This window comes from Salarias fasciatus, chromosome 23, assembly GCF_902148845.1.
Source record: "Salarias fasciatus chromosome 23, fSalaFa1.1, whole genome shotgun sequence".
NCBI classification, from domain to species: Eukaryota; Metazoa; Chordata; class Actinopteri; order Blenniiformes; family Blenniidae; genus Salarias; species Salarias fasciatus.
Window position 1 is genome coordinate 23,208,728 of NC_043766.1, and position 17,559 is coordinate 23,226,286.

The following is a 17,559-nucleotide window of genomic DNA, read 5'->3' on the forward strand; positions in this document are numbered from 1 at the left end:
CATGTTTGAAAAGGCCGTGAAAAACTCCCCTGCTGGGTGTCTCTACTAACTAATTTATCCTTTGGGACCAACTCCATCAAATCAGCTCATGTGATTGAAGCTGAAAGATTCATGAGGTTGGGGATATTATCATCAGTGGTCCATGCACACCTCACCTAAGTGCCCACAGATCTAAGGAATGGGGTCAGATATAAGAAGAAGAAGTAATCCAGCTTGTGGCTGCAGGATATTGACATATTTCTCAGGTGATCCCCACAGTGCTCATGGCATTGTGTAAACTGCGGATGAAATTGCAAGAGACATGCCTAAAGAAAGTGATATGATATGCACTAGAGCAAAGAGGAACAATAATAATAACAATAATAATGATAACGATAACTAAGACTGTACGAGGAGTGTTAAATAAAGAAAGGAAAAGAGAAGTGCAGATCGATAGATTTGCAGTAGTTGCAAGGGTATGGCGAGTAAGACAGATGGAAAAGAGCTGCTGCTGCCATGCTGCTCCCCTCAGGACATCCCATTCATTCCTTCATTAATGATGAAATGGATTTATGTGTTTGGCTCCAAATCTCCCAACTTTTAGAGGTTAGCCTCATGTGTTTTTGCCACTATTTCTTGACTTTTAGCTGTCCAACTTTTTTCATTTTGTCCTATCTAACTTTGCTGCATTTGAAGATAAACATTTGGAAAGCAACCCAGAAGAGAAGCAAAATGCATATAATAAGTAATCTCATTGTGATTTTATACAAATTGAACTCCAAGAAAATCAAATTACTGCAACAGATCAGTGAAGAACCTTTGTGGTATTATGCTATGTCAATTATAGGGTGAATTAAGTTAATTCAGAGCAGCTTTATCAGAGTGACAGTGGTATTACAACAAATGACTCAGCACAGTGACTTGGATGAGCACTGCACATGGCTGAATGTGACAGCCAGGGTGCAAATGGCAGAGCATGTGTCCACCGTATGATTGATGACCAGTGCTTTGTCTCAGTTTGTCAGCAGCTGAGGAGCTCTTAGAGGGTTATGATTGGCTGGCTCCGGCTGTACCCCCATGCCTCATTAATTCCTCCACACCACTGGATTCCTCAATCAGCATTATGATTGGCTGCACCCCTACCCCTACCAACGTGAATACTTGTACCCTGACACCACCAAGAGTGCCAAAAAAGACCTCGAGTACTGATTGGAGCTGCAGATGCTGCAGCTCTCTCAAACAGGAAAAATAGTATCAGATACATGGACATATAAAGTCACTGGCACATCACAAGCTCGTGTCCTGCAGTTGTGCACCAGTGTAATTGACCTTTTTTTTCCCGCACAGGCTAAGGGATGAGTAGATTGCATAATTTCACACTTTTCTATCAGCATGGGCACGCCGTCTTCTCCAATGCCCTCAGGACAATGAGGAACAAAGAACACTGTGGCTGCAGAGTTGCATGAAAAACAGCTTCAGGGCTCATGGTGTGGCATGCCCATGTGTCTCATTGGCATAAACACACCTGCAGATTAATAAGTTCCAAACAGACTGGCAGAACTCAACTCTCACTTTATATTAAATCTTCATACAAACTTCAACGCATACTGGGTTATCTAGTCTTTGCTGTTCTTTTTTTTTTTTTTTCGTAATTGAATAATCAACTGGTCTGTTGTGCACAGTGAATATGCATGCGGTTCATTAACTCAGTGTGTAAGTGCTTATATTTCTGTTAATACAAATCTGTTGTGCTGGATGTATGGGGGAAATGACGGCTTACACTCAGTGATAACTGTAAGAGGAAATGAATATCATGTGAAAGCTGGTCACATACTGAGTGTTGATTTCCCATTAAAACCAGTAGCTGGATTTTACACAGGTCACAACCTGGCTCAAATTTTGTGACAATAAAAAAGTCACCCCATATTGAATGTTTAAACAATATTTTCAACAACTTAAACTAAATAAGACCAAAATATAGTAGCAAACTAAAAATCTACAAAGATGTGGAAATGTGTATAGTTAGCAGTGTCGTGTGACGAATGCCAGTATGATTCAAAATATTTTCATGCTTTCAGACTTTACAATCTGACTTTTCATCTTTTCAGTACTTCCTTAAGATGGTGCTGGTTTGTTGGGTATCCACGTCACAACATTGGACTCATTAATCACTGTGCTGAAAACTGAAATCAATGTTTCAAGTTGTTTTCAGAAACTTTCCATTTTTGGGTGCAAAAGTAGGGAAGAAATTATCTTTTAACATGAAATTTCTTGTAATTGGTTAATCGAAAGTTCCCATTCAACATCAGCACAAGGTTATGAGGCTTATAAATATTGTTATCATAATTATCGTAATTTTTTTATGCTCTCAACTCATGGCCCTTTATCTGATTTCCTTCAGTTTAGATCCAGCATGAACACAGACAGTGCTCATTCGGTTTGCTTGCTTCACTGCATTGTTTCTACACTGGCTGATTATCTGTAACACACTTCAGTACCTCATCACACTGGCACTGTAACACTAAAAGAAATATTTGATAGTGTTGTGTTTGGTTCATACCGTGCTATGAATTTCAAGTTTTGCCAGGAGCTGATGTGATGCTTAGAAGTTAGTTTTTAAAAAATGAAAAGTTCAAATCAAACTTCCCACTGGTACAAAAAAAAATCATACTAATAAAACTGACTATAAACTGACAATAAGCTATAACCTGGAAAACCAACCGCTCCCATTGCTGTAAACTCCTCATTTTGTCTTTTGGAAGTCAGGACTGAGATCTTCACTGACATCAGAATACACAACAAAAAACCCAGCACTGTACACACTGCGGTGACCTAACTCCACAGAGGAAAGAAGCTTTTTTTTTTAATTCTTATCTCCATGGCAGCTGCCCAGAGATGCAGAAGAAAATATCCAAAGACCAAAATGAGACGGAGGCAGATGGACCAGGGAGGCATGAAAGAGAAAAAGACAGAGTAGAGATGATTGAAAGGATAAAATCTTTGTCTCGGCCTCTGTCTGATTGACTGTCAGATCTGAACTAGCAGCAAAATAGTAAATAATTCTTCCTTAAGGCTTTCCAGTGGGCGCTTATTTGATTCACAAGTCATTTCTTTACAGAAATAGATTTAAGGACTGAACATCAGAGCTCTATCCACTCAGAAACGTATCCTTATATAATTTCACTGTCAGTGATTAATTGATTCAGACAGGACGAAGGAAAAAATAGATAATTTTACTCTACTATTTCCTTTTTAAGTATGTCAGAAATAACGACAGAAGGCAGAGAATAGCCTGTCATTCATCCCTCTGGGGAACTGCTCTACTTTAAGTTATTGTATTTTTTAAGTGTGCAAGCCTGCAGAAGGACTAAGACAGAAGGAAGCACAGGAGGACTTAAAAAAGAAACAGGATACATGCAAGCATCCTTCCTTTCAATCAGCCAAGAAGCAAAGGGGGGGGGAGACACAGAAAAGGAGGAAGACAGATGGAGGGAATGAAAAAAAAACCTGTGAAGAAGTGAGGAGAAGGAGAACAAGGGTTCGCATAAGCTGTCCATTTTAAGGTGTAGACACGCAGCTCCTTTTAAGCTGAGGTGAGGTGTGTTAATGATCACACCATGGGTGTCACAGAGAGATAAAGCTGTCAGAGAACAGACTTAACACCACCCGGCCCAGAGGGACACTGCCACCGCTAACACCGGGAGTCCTAAAGGGACACCTGTAAACCCTTCTAGCTCAAAGGAAATTAGCCTGGTAAAGACCCACGGGGTGAAAGAGGATAAACTTGCCATTTAGAGATCTCCAGAGGGAGCGAGAGAAAATAGAAGGTGAAGAGACTCGGATGTGACTAATGAAAAAGTGGCGCTGGATAGCAATGATGAAAGGAAAGCGGGTGCTGAGAAAGAGAAATGATGAAAACAAAATAATAAGGAAAGGAGAAGACGACTGTCCTGTGAGTCTGTTGTGAATTTCCTGTCTTTTTTTAAAGTCCTGCACATCCCTTTGCACTCTGTGGGAAGACAGAAATAGTGTGTGGGGCTGTACGACACTGGTGGTACTGTGGCAGCTTGCTTGGCTTCTCCTGTCCCTGGCTTCTTCTTCCTGCCCTCCCACCCCCACCCCCGTCTTCCTCACATAATATAAACCGAAGAGGGAGCCAGTGGACACACACACACACACACACACACACATACACACACACAGAAATGGCGTCGGCGTGCATAGTCAGGCTGTCAGAAGTGAATGCTCGCAGAGCGATGTGAGATGTTGTGACACTTTACCTCATTACTTTTTCCCAGGCTGTTATGGATGTTGCAACGGTGCTGTCAACCAAAGCAAAGACCTGTCTGAAGCTCACTGTGGGCACATGCATCCACACACACACACACGCACACGCACGCGCGCGCGGCACTGACAAATGCACGACCCCACATCTACAGTGGAATCTGAGAATTAGGATGAATCCTTTGCTGTTTTTGTATTTCATGTTGCAGTGTGACTTTTTTTATGTCTGCAAAGTAGGCTTTAAACTCTCTTTGCTCGCTCCCCCTTGACGCACAAGACGATCATGTAAATGCTGACGATTTGGGTTGTTTCCTCCGCGCAGCTCCCAGTACCTCTTTGCGACTCTGAGAGGTAATTGCATCTGGGGTAGTGCTGAGTAACATAACCCTGTTCAGCCTAGCATCTTGGGGATGAAACATTTTCTCCATTTTTACCAGATATGCTGGGATAAAGTGATGTTCTCCTAACTGTGGATCCTCTGATAGGTTGATCGGCGTTGCTCTGAGCCCTTGGGAGTGCAGCGCAGGGCCTTAGGCTGTAGCAGAACTGCTGTGTAGTCTGTCTGTTTCCTCTTCTCTCTGCTGATCTCGATCAATCTGTAATCCACCTACATCCAAACACAGCTGAAGGCCCAGGATTCAGCGCACCCCCAGTCCAGCAAACACATGTGTGCAAGCGCACAATTCACAGATTCACAGAGATATATGAGTACACACCAATCCAATCAGAGTGTGATAGAAGTAATTAGGTATCTATAATCTGTCAGCCGCTCCACCCAAAATATGATCTGAATACTGTGATAATTCTCACTGATTTTGTATATTTCTATTTCATTTCACTTTAAAACACATTTACAACCTGCGTTTTGTGATCCGTGAATATATCATCATCATCATCAAACTTTATTACAGACACGAGGTCCAGGTTAAGAACTGACACACACATAAAAAGGGGTCTAAAGTAGACACCTGTACCAGTGACGCCACAGGCTGATAGCATGTGGTACTGATACCAATACTGGTCAAACTCAAAATGATAGAATTTTCACAGTCATTCAGCCGACATATAAATTTGTGCATTAGGTTACGCAGTACCGCATGAAATGTTTGAATTCCAGCTGTAACAAATAAATGCCTGGCGCTCTCCCAACGAGGCTTTTTCAACGGAACTCTCAAACAGTCATTGTACGCCACATTGAGTTTCCGGATGCTCGACTGTTTATAGTTACACCACAGGTGGGCTGTATATGCCGGTGTACAGTATGCTTTAAATAGTGTCTTTTTCACTTGATTTGTACATGCCCCAAACTTGTGCACGAGCACATTAGCCTGTGCATACATCATGCGACACTGCCGCTGCACGTCTTCGTCGTCTGTCAGTTGACCAGTGATAAAATGTCCCAGATATTTGTATTCGCTGACCACAGTAAGAATATTCCCACATAATCTAAAGTGTGGAAAACACAGGGATTTATCACCATGTGTTCTACAAATCATCTTCACAGTTTTTCCAGCATTGTATTTGATGTCATAGTCGAGTCCATACTTGGTGCACACATGAGCAGTTCCTGGAGTCCTGCGCTGCTTGGACTCAGGACAACAAGATCATCGGCATACATCAAATGATTTAAAAGAGTAGAACCAATCATACAACCAGTCCTGCATGCATTTAACTGCTGCGACAGTCCGTCCATATACAAACTAAACAGCACAGGAGAGAGGATTCCTCCCTGTCTCACTCCATTGGTTACACCAAATGAAGCTGAGACGCGAGTGCCCCACCTCACCTGCATCACCTGGTGGACATACCAGTAGGCTAAGATCCTCAAAATATACTTCGGGACTCCTCGCTGACGTAGTTTCATAAAGAGCTTCAGGTGATTAACACGGTCAAATGCTTTTGATGCATCAATGAAGCATATATACATATGCAGTGTCATTAAATCATAACTGATGTAAATGTGTGGCGAATTCCTCCCAGTGGGGAAAAAAAAAACACAAAAGATTACTCTGAAACATTTCAGAATTTTATATTTGCAGGCGATGACACAAGTCAGTTTGGGTAGAAGCAGTTTTGATTAAAAAAAAAAAAAATCTGTGACTTTGAGTTCTCTAAAGCTTCCTACAAACAAAACTCATAAAAGTCTTGAAATAAAGATTTCAGCTTTAAAACTGATTTTAAACAGTAAAATTAATGGGATCACTAATACCTAGGAAAAACAGAAGGGAGTCAGAGAGAAAGTGAGGCAAAAGAGGCACACAAAGTTAGTGACATGGTGGCCTATAAATACATGCTGAATGAAGGGAGGAGAGAAGCTTGGTGCATTTAATGAGGCTTATCCCACCCGGCTAAATTTATAGCAACTTAACTAAGAAAGTGGTTGAGGATGATCTGAGTCAGACTGAACATTAAGCCTTATCAAGTCGGACAGTTTGACGATGTGCACCTCCAGAAGTGAAAGTAGGAGCTGGAGGGGACTGGTAGCTGTGGAAGCTACTCTACTAGTGACATCTTAGTAATCTCTAATAAGTCATCATTTTGAGAATGATTGTTTGGGATGATGTGGTTTTACCACATTCTGGAGATGAGTGGTTTTCATCTTGTGTTTCTGTTAAACCAGAAGCAGCTTAACCAACAACCCTCTGACAAAGTGACTTACAAGAAAGAGAAAAGCAGACTCACTTGAAAGAGTTTGAAGTGGGAGCCAAGAGAACAATTTGCTCTCCAGAGCTGCAGTTTGGTGCTCAAACATACATCAACTTCATGCAGGCAGCTGTGGATTTGCAGTTTGTAAATACACACAAATGCACACTATTATACCATAATTTTCCTCCCTTCATACACAGGCATACGGCCACGAAATATCCCATTTCTCACACGTACTTAAGGAACCTGCATACATTTAGGGAAACATACAAAAGTGTCATTCGTGCCGCACGGATGGGCTGTAATGCCGCTGTGCTCACGCCGCGCCCGGCAGCCTTATAGCTATTGACACAACACAACACGGTCCATTGAGTGGGCATGCTGTTTGGACGAGCAGCAGTTCAATAGAACGGTATCCATCTTTGTAGAAGGGCATTGAAATGTCAATGCCCCTCAGCAAGCTAAAGGAAGTCAATCAGCGAGGGTCTTTCACTGTGAAAGATGACAAACACAAGGAGCCTTTCAGCTAAAAAACCTTTGTGTGGCGAACATTTCCATTTCAAAGCTCACAGATGTCAGGTCAGTTTATTTTTGCATACTGTCATCTGTTACTCCGAGGCAATTAGAAGGATGTAAATATAGCAACCAGATCTGTCACTGCTATTGATTGATAACGACGCACACTGACAGCCAATATATATTTACATTGTGTGTGGGTTTGGAGTGTATTATTGTGCAGTTGCATGGCTGTATGGATGTGGCTCCTCCTCTGTGGTATTAATATTAGCCCGTCTTGGCCTCCGCATCCCTGTCAGCTGTGAAGTCTTAAGGTGGCATTTACTGGTTCAAAGGTTTTCTGTGTAATTGATCAGACTGCTGTTTGATCTGTGCAGCTGGCATTTACTCCGCACAGAAAAATGAGCCTTCCCTAGCTCCAGCAGGACAAACAGACTTTCAAATGTTCATACCTGCCACTGCAAGGAGTTTGCTGTAGATTCATTTATAAAGCATTTAATGAGACTTCTTTTATTCACCTTCAATCACTGCTCACATACATTTTCTGATTGAACAGACACAGATTTGATGCATATATTAACACACCACACTGGCAAATGTAAATGCCCCCACAATATTGTATTTAATTCTTATCCTAGATTCATTCAGTCTTTGATTTTCGTTCCTCGTTAATGTATTCCTCTCTCTTATTTCAATGAAACATCCTTTTCAAGGTTGATCAGTTATGCCTGTGAGTCTTTGTAGCAACGCGATTGTCACTCCGTCAGTATTGCAAATGTTAAATAGCTTTAAAATCCACCAGCTGGAGTTATAAATTCCACATCTTACAGCACTCTGTCAAAAAGCCATCGTTTTGACGGGGAAATGGCTGCAATCTTGACCCTCGCAATAGATGCTTGGTGTAGTTTTAGACATTGAGAGCCCCTTTACTCCACGGCTCCCATATTACACAGTGAAACACAGGAGCAGTGATCATTTTCCAGTGACAATGTTAAGATGAGCTTTGAGGAATCCACGACTAGGGTGTCAAAGCCAACAAAAATCAAGTTGAAAGTGTCCTCAGATTCTTTTCTTTTTCGTATTCGTTTCTAGTTGATTTATCAGGTGAGCGTTTTTGATTGTTTGGCATGAAGAACAGGACATTTGCAGAACACCTCACTGTCAGACAATCAAAATGATGAACAACAGAGGAGGAAGAAGATGTTGTCCAGTTCATCGGTTCAATTCCCTGGACCATAGCAGGAAAATTTGGTGGCACCCATCCCTGTTTCTGCTGTGTGATGGGCCCTGAAACAATTTCCTGTACCCCTGACCGCTGTCCACCTGCCCTTAACCAATGGGTTAAATGCGGAAGGTAAATCTCTTTATGCCACTGTGTACATATAGCAAATGAAGAAATTTCCCTTTTCTTTACTATTGCTGTTATTCTCTTCAACGGAAAACAAATATTTAACTGCTGACTGTCACAAAAAATAGTGTTATTTGTGTCGTACAGTAGGTTCACTTTATTTGAAGCAGGTGGAATCATTTGCCTTTAATCTCTCTCTCCCCTCCCCCCCACCCAAATATACTGTATTCAACAACATGCTGGAAACATTTCAAGGCATTTGAGCATTTTGACATGAAAGAATTTCACAGTAGATACAGATTCCAGAATGAGAACCTGCTACTTCTCTCACTGGTTTAAGAAGCAGCATCAGCGGAGGCCGTCTGAGGCCAACGAAGTGGGCGTCCCGTTCAAAACAGCAGATTGAGATGACTGAATGATGGAGTTTTGGGATGCTATCCTGCTGTAAATTGGGATCAGTAGATGTGATTAGGAATCGAAAGACACGGTGAATCACAAAAATAATGTCAACTGGGGCATGCACAACATTCCCAGAAATGCATTTAGTAAAATCCAGAATGATGATATTACATGGAGGATTCAATTAGTTGCTTTTAGATGGCTGTCGTTTCATACTCGCCTGGAGCAGATCCACAAAGTCGCACAGAGGGAACATGTTTTCATGTTGTCACCAGGCAATTATATCACTGTAGTGTAGCAAACAGGGTCACTGCATTGAGCTCCACAGCACCGTGTTTCACTTATATCAGATAAAATAAAATAAAAAGTGAAGTGAAAAGCAGGAATTCAATAAATCTGCTATTGTAGAAACTTTTTATAACAAATCTGTAGGCTGTGTGTATTTTTGTCGTTGTTTTTGTTTTTAATGAAGATATCTCTGTTTGCCCTGTGAGGTTCTGGTGATTCTGGCTTTCCTCTTATAGCTGGCTTGGCTCCAGTGCCTCAGGACTGAACAGGATATAGCAATACAGAAGATGAATAAATGAATGTATCAGACCTATCTGACATATCACACTGTAAGCAGGCTGTAAGCTTTTTTTATATCTGTAGTTTTAGTAGCCATTTCTATTTTTTATTGTGTAAATAGAGAAATAGAGCCCAAGTGTGTACCATTTGATGTTTAAGCTTCAGAGTTGTAGCTCTGCTTTATTTAAATTTTAAAAGGCATTTATTCAAAATCTTCTGTCTTGCCTGCTGGAAGAGTAGCTTTAGTTGTTATAAACAGGAGATTAATTGTTTCCCTTCTGTGGAGTAAAATATTCAGACAAGAAGGGATGTACAGACCCATCTCCCATCAAATCACAACCTAACCCTTTGTTGTTGTCAATCTTTTTCAGATGATGACATGTTGTGTGTTCAGACCAGGTTTTCTGTACGACTCTGGCTGTTCCAACTGATTCTTTGAGCTGCTGTTGCATCTTCTTGTGTATCTCTTCCATTGTGAACGAACTGGGCCTTCTTCCTCTGACCTTTAGCATTAAAATTATTGTCTTATTTCAAAAAAACTGCCACTCACTGGACATTTCTTCTTCTTTTTCTATTTTAACCTTTTTTTAGCCATTTGAATAACAAATATCTTAAAGTTTAAACTCTGATTGGTTCACAAAATAGTCTGAAATGTAAGTTCACAGCTTATTCAATTAATTTAGAAACCTGTCATTTGTTGTAAATTTATCAGATCTTTAACCATGTCAGACTATTCAGACACAGAATTAATTAAATAGCAAATAGGACTCAGAAGAAATGTTTAAGTTGCTGCTTTCAAATTTGTAATGTTAGTCAATATGAAAGTTAAATTGTAGTCATCTGTATTTGTTGTAATTATTTTTTTTTAAGTTTAGATGTCTTTCAATCTGAAATTCTGTGTCACACCTCTCAGTTTTGCCCGTAAGACTTCATAGAGGATCTCATGTTGTCATTTAATTGCCAGAAGCATGAAATCTAATGGAGCAGCCTTGTATGTTGTCAGTTGTGGTTGTGCCAAATTTGATTTTAATGAATCCACAGACCTCTGAGGACTCCGTTTTAATCAATTAAAGTCCAGATTTATGACTTAAGAGGGAGAATAATTGTATATAGAGACGACATAATGTGTTGTTGTGACGGTGGTACTTTCTTAGAGTTTTAAGAGTTTACCTATTTCAAAAAAAAAAATTTATTGTGAAACAATGGATGGGACACTCTCTAGCCGATAACAGTGGTGTATGTTTTATGGTATAGTTATTCGACCAAAAAAAATAATATGCCATGTTTTAATGCATGCCAGTCCGTGGCTGAAATATAGATTTCTCTCTCCAAGCTTTTATTACCCGTGGAGTGGACTCACTCTCCGCTGGACTTTTTCTGGTTAAACCCACAAGGATTCATAGCCATGAAATTGCTGATTGCTGCTGAAGTCTCATTTATACAATGGAGAAAGAGCCATTTACTTTTTATTTGGCCTCAGCATTCACAAACCCAGCAGCCGAGGCAAGAATTGAAAGCATAAATCTCACTGTTGGAAAGTAGAAAAAGACTCTCCAGAGGTGGAAAAAACAACAACAACAACAAAAACCTGAACAGCAGATGGACGAGTGTGTCAGTGAGGATGGACAGGTAACCTGGACATAGCTCTGGTCAAGTAAACCAGTAATAGATATTTAATCTAATCTGGTGAATTGACAAATAATCCCAAAAGGGAAATGGGAAAGGCGGCCCCTCAGCCGACCCCCACCTGATTTCTGTTAACTCTCTATCTGTTGCCTTCTCTGTGTCTCTTTCCCTGTCCCTTTTTAATTATTCATGCTGTAGTTTTGACACATGCCTGCAGTGAGCCTCCAGATATTCTGTCAATCGACACCACCCCCAGTGGGTCTGGCTGCTCCCTCACCCTCCGCCCTCGTATTCCTCTCTCTTCATCTATTTCCCTGTTCCTCCGGCTCACCTGCTCTCCTCGGGTACAGGTGCTAAACTAACCCTTCTATAACAACCACCACGGCACCACACACACTTTTTGCATTGAGTTGCTACCTCCCTAATTAATAATGTTGTTTTGAAGAAAAGCTAGTGGGGTTGCGAGCATGTTAGCTGCACCCAGAAATTACCACAGCGCCTGGCACCTGCTTGTCCCTCCATCCATTCGTCTGCCAGCAGATAAGTGGAGCACCGCTCCCATCAACTCTCCAGAGACAGTAGCGGTGCCCAGGCCTGATTTGGTTGTACTGGGGAGTGAGCCAGAGAGGGATAGACACACATACAAATTCTCAGATTCAGTCCATCACGCACACGCACACTGCCACCTGTTTCAGTTGGATGGTCCTCTCATTAAATCAGCTGGGCAGAGTGGGCTTTGAGTTGCTGCACTCTGGTTCTCATCACACTGTTCGAGGAGACAGAGGCAGACGTGTTAGAAGAGCAATGTTTTTTTCATGGCCATATGGTGGAGAGTAGTAATAACATGGTTTTATGAGAACATTAGATATGGCATTAAACTTATTTTTTCCCCCAAAAAAAACTGTGTTGCTTCTCACTTCTTTGAACAGGTTTGTATCCCCCGTTCCTGCTGGCGAAAATAGAAACGAAACAGTTATCAATGTGTTTATGTCAAAGGCTGCACTTTGCAAAATTAAGAGGCAGTGTTGTGATGGCTAATATGAATGAGCAACAATTTTAATACTCCTCCCTCCTGCTATTTGTCTTCTAGAATGAGTGTGAAATAGCAGATCTGTCTTTACATAAAACTCTGCAATCAACAGATTTATCTTGATTATGATTTTATACCTCTCTGTTTCTTATTTATTGTACATTGACATTATTACATAATATTAATTCGTGAGGTTGATGTTTTGATGTTGAACCTCCGACTTGCAGAGATCAATTGCAGAGACAATTCAGAATCCAAAGCGGTCAAACTTATTTATTTAATTCAATGATTATACCGAGGAAGAGGTACAAAATCCACAAGACAAAGTCAAAAATTTAAAGAGGAAATTAAAACGACAAACCCAATAATCTTCAGGAGAAAATGTTGAAATTACTTCAAACAAATTTAAAGACAGTCTGGTAAACAATAGGTGAGTGAGTGAGTGAGTGAGTGAGTGAGTGAGTGAGTGAGTGAGTGTGTGTGAGTGAGTGAGTGGCAATGAAGTGCTGGAGTGTCTGAGTACATGGATGAAGGTCTGAAATCACTGTGTTCAGTGCTGAGGTGCTATTTGCCAAGGTCACATTTGCTTCATGGGAAAAATGGAATATGTCCATCTCATTGCTTGAGGTTAGCATCTTCCAACATACTTCTGGTCGTGAATGATCAGATCTGTGTTTATTGGACGTTTTCGCCAATGAGTTTTTACAAATTTCTGTAAATTTGACTGAAGGATGATGTTTCCTCCTGATAAAATCTGCTGGTCTGCTGTTCACCACAGTAATTGCTGGAGTTTAAAGTTGTACTTTATTGACTTCAGTGCTCCTGAAGTCCAAGAGGTGCACGTTGTCTTACTCCCTTTGAAACACTCATTGATGTTTGATGGCGAAGCATTTGTTTGTTTTTCTCTCAGCTGTATTCACAGCCTGCTCATCTATTGACTCTCAGTGAGTGTGGAAGGGGAGTCATATGTCTAATGTTTATTTATCACAACCATCATTCAACACTTCACTTGACTGAAGTTGACTGAAGTGATTAATTTAGGAATTTCTGATCATGCCATCCTGATTAATATGAAGACTTTCAATTGTATTACTCTGTTTTATTTTGCTAAATCTTGAAATTAACATTTTCAATCATCTGTCAGCTTTATTCGGCTTTGCACACCTTCCTCTGACTTGATGTTTGGGTGAACAAAAACATGTTTGTGTGCTGTAGTTTTTATCATTTTACACACAACATAATTTCAACACTGTTTAGTTAGTGTGATCTCCCTCCACAGCAAAGTATTTTGCAGTCAGATGCTGCAGCACAATCATCCTGTAAACTGTCCGAACTGGCCAACAACCCTGTACAGCGATGTTTTCTCTCAGAGGTGATGGGAACCTGCCAAATCCTGCTTGTGACCTGAAAGTTTACTGACCTCGAATTGTGTTCAGGGGCTGCATAGTGTTTACGTGCACTCCATGTCTTCACTCTTATTATCTCTGGCCTTTATTGTGGCAGTGATGGCTTTGATGTTTAGAGAAGTTGTGCTTGGGTTTTGAAGTTTGCAGGTTTGAATCCCTCTGCCAACAGGTTACTACCATAATTTTCTCAGGAAGGACCGATAAAGTACATTTTCTTTCTCCTTATAGCGATATATTGCATTTTACTTGATATATTATACATTTTACCAGTATTTTACTCAGGTAGTTTTCCAATATAAAATCCAGGTGTTTTTTATTGCAATCATTCATGACTTATTGCAGAAGGTTTAATGCTGGCCTTCACTAACATGTATTATGTAACAAGTCATGTCTCTTTGACGCCTACTTATGCCTTTTTTTTACTGTCAAAATAAAGCTGCTTAAAAACACTCCTAATTCAAACTGACATGAAGTCAGCTTGAACAGCTTCAGTATGGTCTGCAAATATTGTGTTTATCTTTTTTGTTAACCAGGTTTAAAAATAATAATAATTTAGATAACAACCTCTTTTCTCAAGAGTGTCTTGATCAGCATCTGGTGCCAACACTGACTGCTCAAACAAGAAACATGACTGTAGCCTTAGCTTTTGGAAACTACTGAGCAGCTGCAACCAAAGACCAAACAGAAGATTGTTGCAACTTTTTATGAATATGCTGTTGTCAAATATCAACTACAAATCAGTTATGTTGGTTAAAAGGGTCAAGAAAATGGTCTGTTTCAGTAGGCTGTTAAAACTCCGATAGGATACAGCGATCCTGTGATTATTCTGTGGGTGTTTTGCAATTCTGTTCCCAAAAGTACCTAATAAGCAAAGCTTTTATTATATAAGATTAGTTATATTTACACGTTTTTCTCACTCAGGGCCCCAATATAAGACATTCTCCCACAAGACTTGCTTTACATTCATTCTGTTTGCTTTTTCATGCTAAATCACGAAGAAACATGTTGGATTACATGCACTCAGTGGAACTTAATGTGGTTTCATTTCTCAAGAAAAAATAAATATCTACTACAGATACGAATTGTCTTGTAACTTTGAAAATCTACCTGCTACAATGGCAGGTGATCTCAAGCGTTAAGCCTGATTTAGAGCGGTGCGTTCTCCCATTGGTGCATATGTTTGGCAGCATATGAGCAAAAGCAAAGAGTGACATATGATGCTAGTCCAACGAGGGAATTTAAATTTTTGCCATTTATTCAACAAATCATCATGTATATAAATAAGAGGCAAAGTTCATGCTTATTGTACCAGCTTATTACATTACTTTCAAAAAAGTGGAACGTCCACATTTTGTAATAATTGTTGCGATATATATATAAGAAGTTATTACAAATTTTTGGTCAAGTTTGTTAAAAATATATTGAAGAATTTTTCAGTATGTGTCAGATTATTACAAAATGCACCATCATTACATGAGGCGGTGCCACATTTGGCCTTATTTTGTTCATACATACCTTATCTTTTAGGGAAAAAAATAAAAGTTATTAGAGATTAACTTTTTTCTTCACTTCAGAATTTGCACCCACTCGTTGTCTGATGTCTGACCCAAACTTACAGCTCGTGGCGTGGGAAGTTTGTGCTCCCTGGCTATCGCTGCTTTGCAGTTTTATTCTCTTATTGTATTTTATTTTTCCTCCCGATGAGTCAAACACACAAAGACAGTTTTACAGGGATATCGAGAGATACACTAAACCAAGCATCTCATTCTCACTCCTCCGTCAGGGTCTCTACCTCCTGCATCAAATTCAGCTTTTGATATCAGCCAGCACGAAGCGGGGCACCAGCAATGAAGCTGTCATGCTGTTTATCCAAACAGACTCTTCCGCCACGAACGCTGCCTGCCTGCAAAGCCGCCATAATCCAATACTAAAAGTTGCCAACTTCCAGACTTGTATCATTTCTCATCTGTATTTCTCCACCCACTCTTGTTTTCAACACCTTCTGTTTGGAACACTTCCCTCTCTGTTCTTTCTTTTTTTTTTTTTTTTAACAGATTTTCATCCTTGCATCTTCTTTGACAACTTACCCCCTCCTCCGTCTTCTCCCTTCACTTTCCCTTCACCTCCCATGACCTCTTGTCAGGGCCCCAGGGACTCTCGCATTGTTGTGATGGCAGAGGATTGTGGAATACCAGCTGCAGTTTTAATGATTTTTTCCCCTGGCCCTGATCATCCAGAAAAATAGTTACCATTTTATCAGCAGAATGAGAACTCTCGCCCCTCAAACGCCTCTGCAAAATATGTATGTGGATTTGCATTTGTTCACAACCATTTAATATTGCTTTTGATATTATCCCAGAGAATTGGATCTGTGTGTATGTTTTTGTTGCTGCTAGCAAGACAACTGGTGCATTTTGTGTGGGAGCACGTGTTGTTGAAGATGGGAGCTCATCTTTAAAGTGAATATTTGTTGTCTTTAATCCTCATGTCTGTCTTTCTCTTTTCTCTTCCTTTCTCACACCGCACAATTTTTGCGGGTAAAGTTTGACAGCAGAACTGCAGCACGTCCAGCAAACACATTGCAATTAGCATCATGCGCTTCAGTGCATCCCAAACCACTCACTGATGAAGTTCAATCAATTCTCCTTAATTATAACTTTCTCAGAAACACCTCTAATCTCTTCACGAGTTTGATCTCTCTGGGGCTTTTTCCGTAACAAGCCGTGGCAGGTAGTTTAAGAAGTAGCCGTTCAGAAAGTGGTGTCTGTGTGTGCCAGTAGGCGAGAGAGAGTGTGTGTGTGTGTGTGTGTGTGTGTGTGTGTGTGTGTATGTGTGTGTGTGTGTGTGTGTGTGTGTGTGTGTGTGTGTGTGTGTGTGTTTCTATCTAACCAAACCAGACTCATCCCCTCTGTCTCTTCTCTCTCACCAGACATTGACGACTGCCAGTCTAATCCATGCCAGAATGGAGGAACCTGCATTGATGAGATCAATTCCTTTGTGTGCCTTTGTCTGCCCAGCTACGGTGGAGCCACTTGCGAAAAAGGTACCGATGTGGAAGGATGTTCTGATTTTGATTCATTTCAGTAAAAGGGGGTTTATGTTGGGTGCTTCCAGAGAATGGAGGTGAAAGAGGGGGTTAAGGAGAGGCAGACAGAATGGGAGAAAATAACTGAGGCTAGAAACAAAAGGACGAGAAGAAGAAGGTGAAGAAGCAACGCGGCAGGACAGTAGTGGTTAGAACAGAAAGAGCATGGAAGATGTGGGGGACGAGTGTGAGGATGGGGCACCGGAGAAGAGGTGTGTGCCCGAAGAACAGGATGTGGAGAGTGGTGGATAAAAACATCCACATTTCGAATGATGGAGTTAATGAGGACGTGTAGATGGAGGCAGCGGGGCACAGGGGGTGAGGATGTGAGGATGTGAAGGTAGACAAAGAGCTGGAAAAGGAGGAGGAGGAGGAGGGGAGAGAGGGAAGCCCTCTGGAATAATGTATCGGGTTTAGACACAACACCTGCGTCCAGCTGGTTTTGTCTCTCATTATGGGAATTCCCACGTGAGAAGGGGGCTGTGAAGGAGGGCGTTCACAAACTGTGCATGTTACATGGAAACATGGTGAATGTGTCACAGCAAAACGGCACTGAGGCAGGCTCACAGCTGCTGGTACAGTCTGGATGCATTTCTACTACTACTTTCATATCCACAGCCACAAAGATTTGATTACAGAATAGAATACAATAGAACAGAAATACTTTTATTAA

General features: G+C 40.8%; 1 protein-coding gene across 1 annotated transcript in view; it reads left to right on the forward strand.

Moving 5' to 3' along the window:
- Positions 1 to 17,559, forward strand: part of ncanb (neurocan b) — a 168,493-nt gene that overhangs the window by 113,976 nt on the left and 36,958 nt on the right. The window contains exon 11 of the mRNA XM_030082709.1: positions 16,731 to 16,844. Coding sequence (XP_029938569.1) covers positions 16,731 to 16,844 — 114 coding nt within the window. The remainder of the gene's footprint in view (positions 1 to 16,730; positions 16,845 to 17,559) is intronic.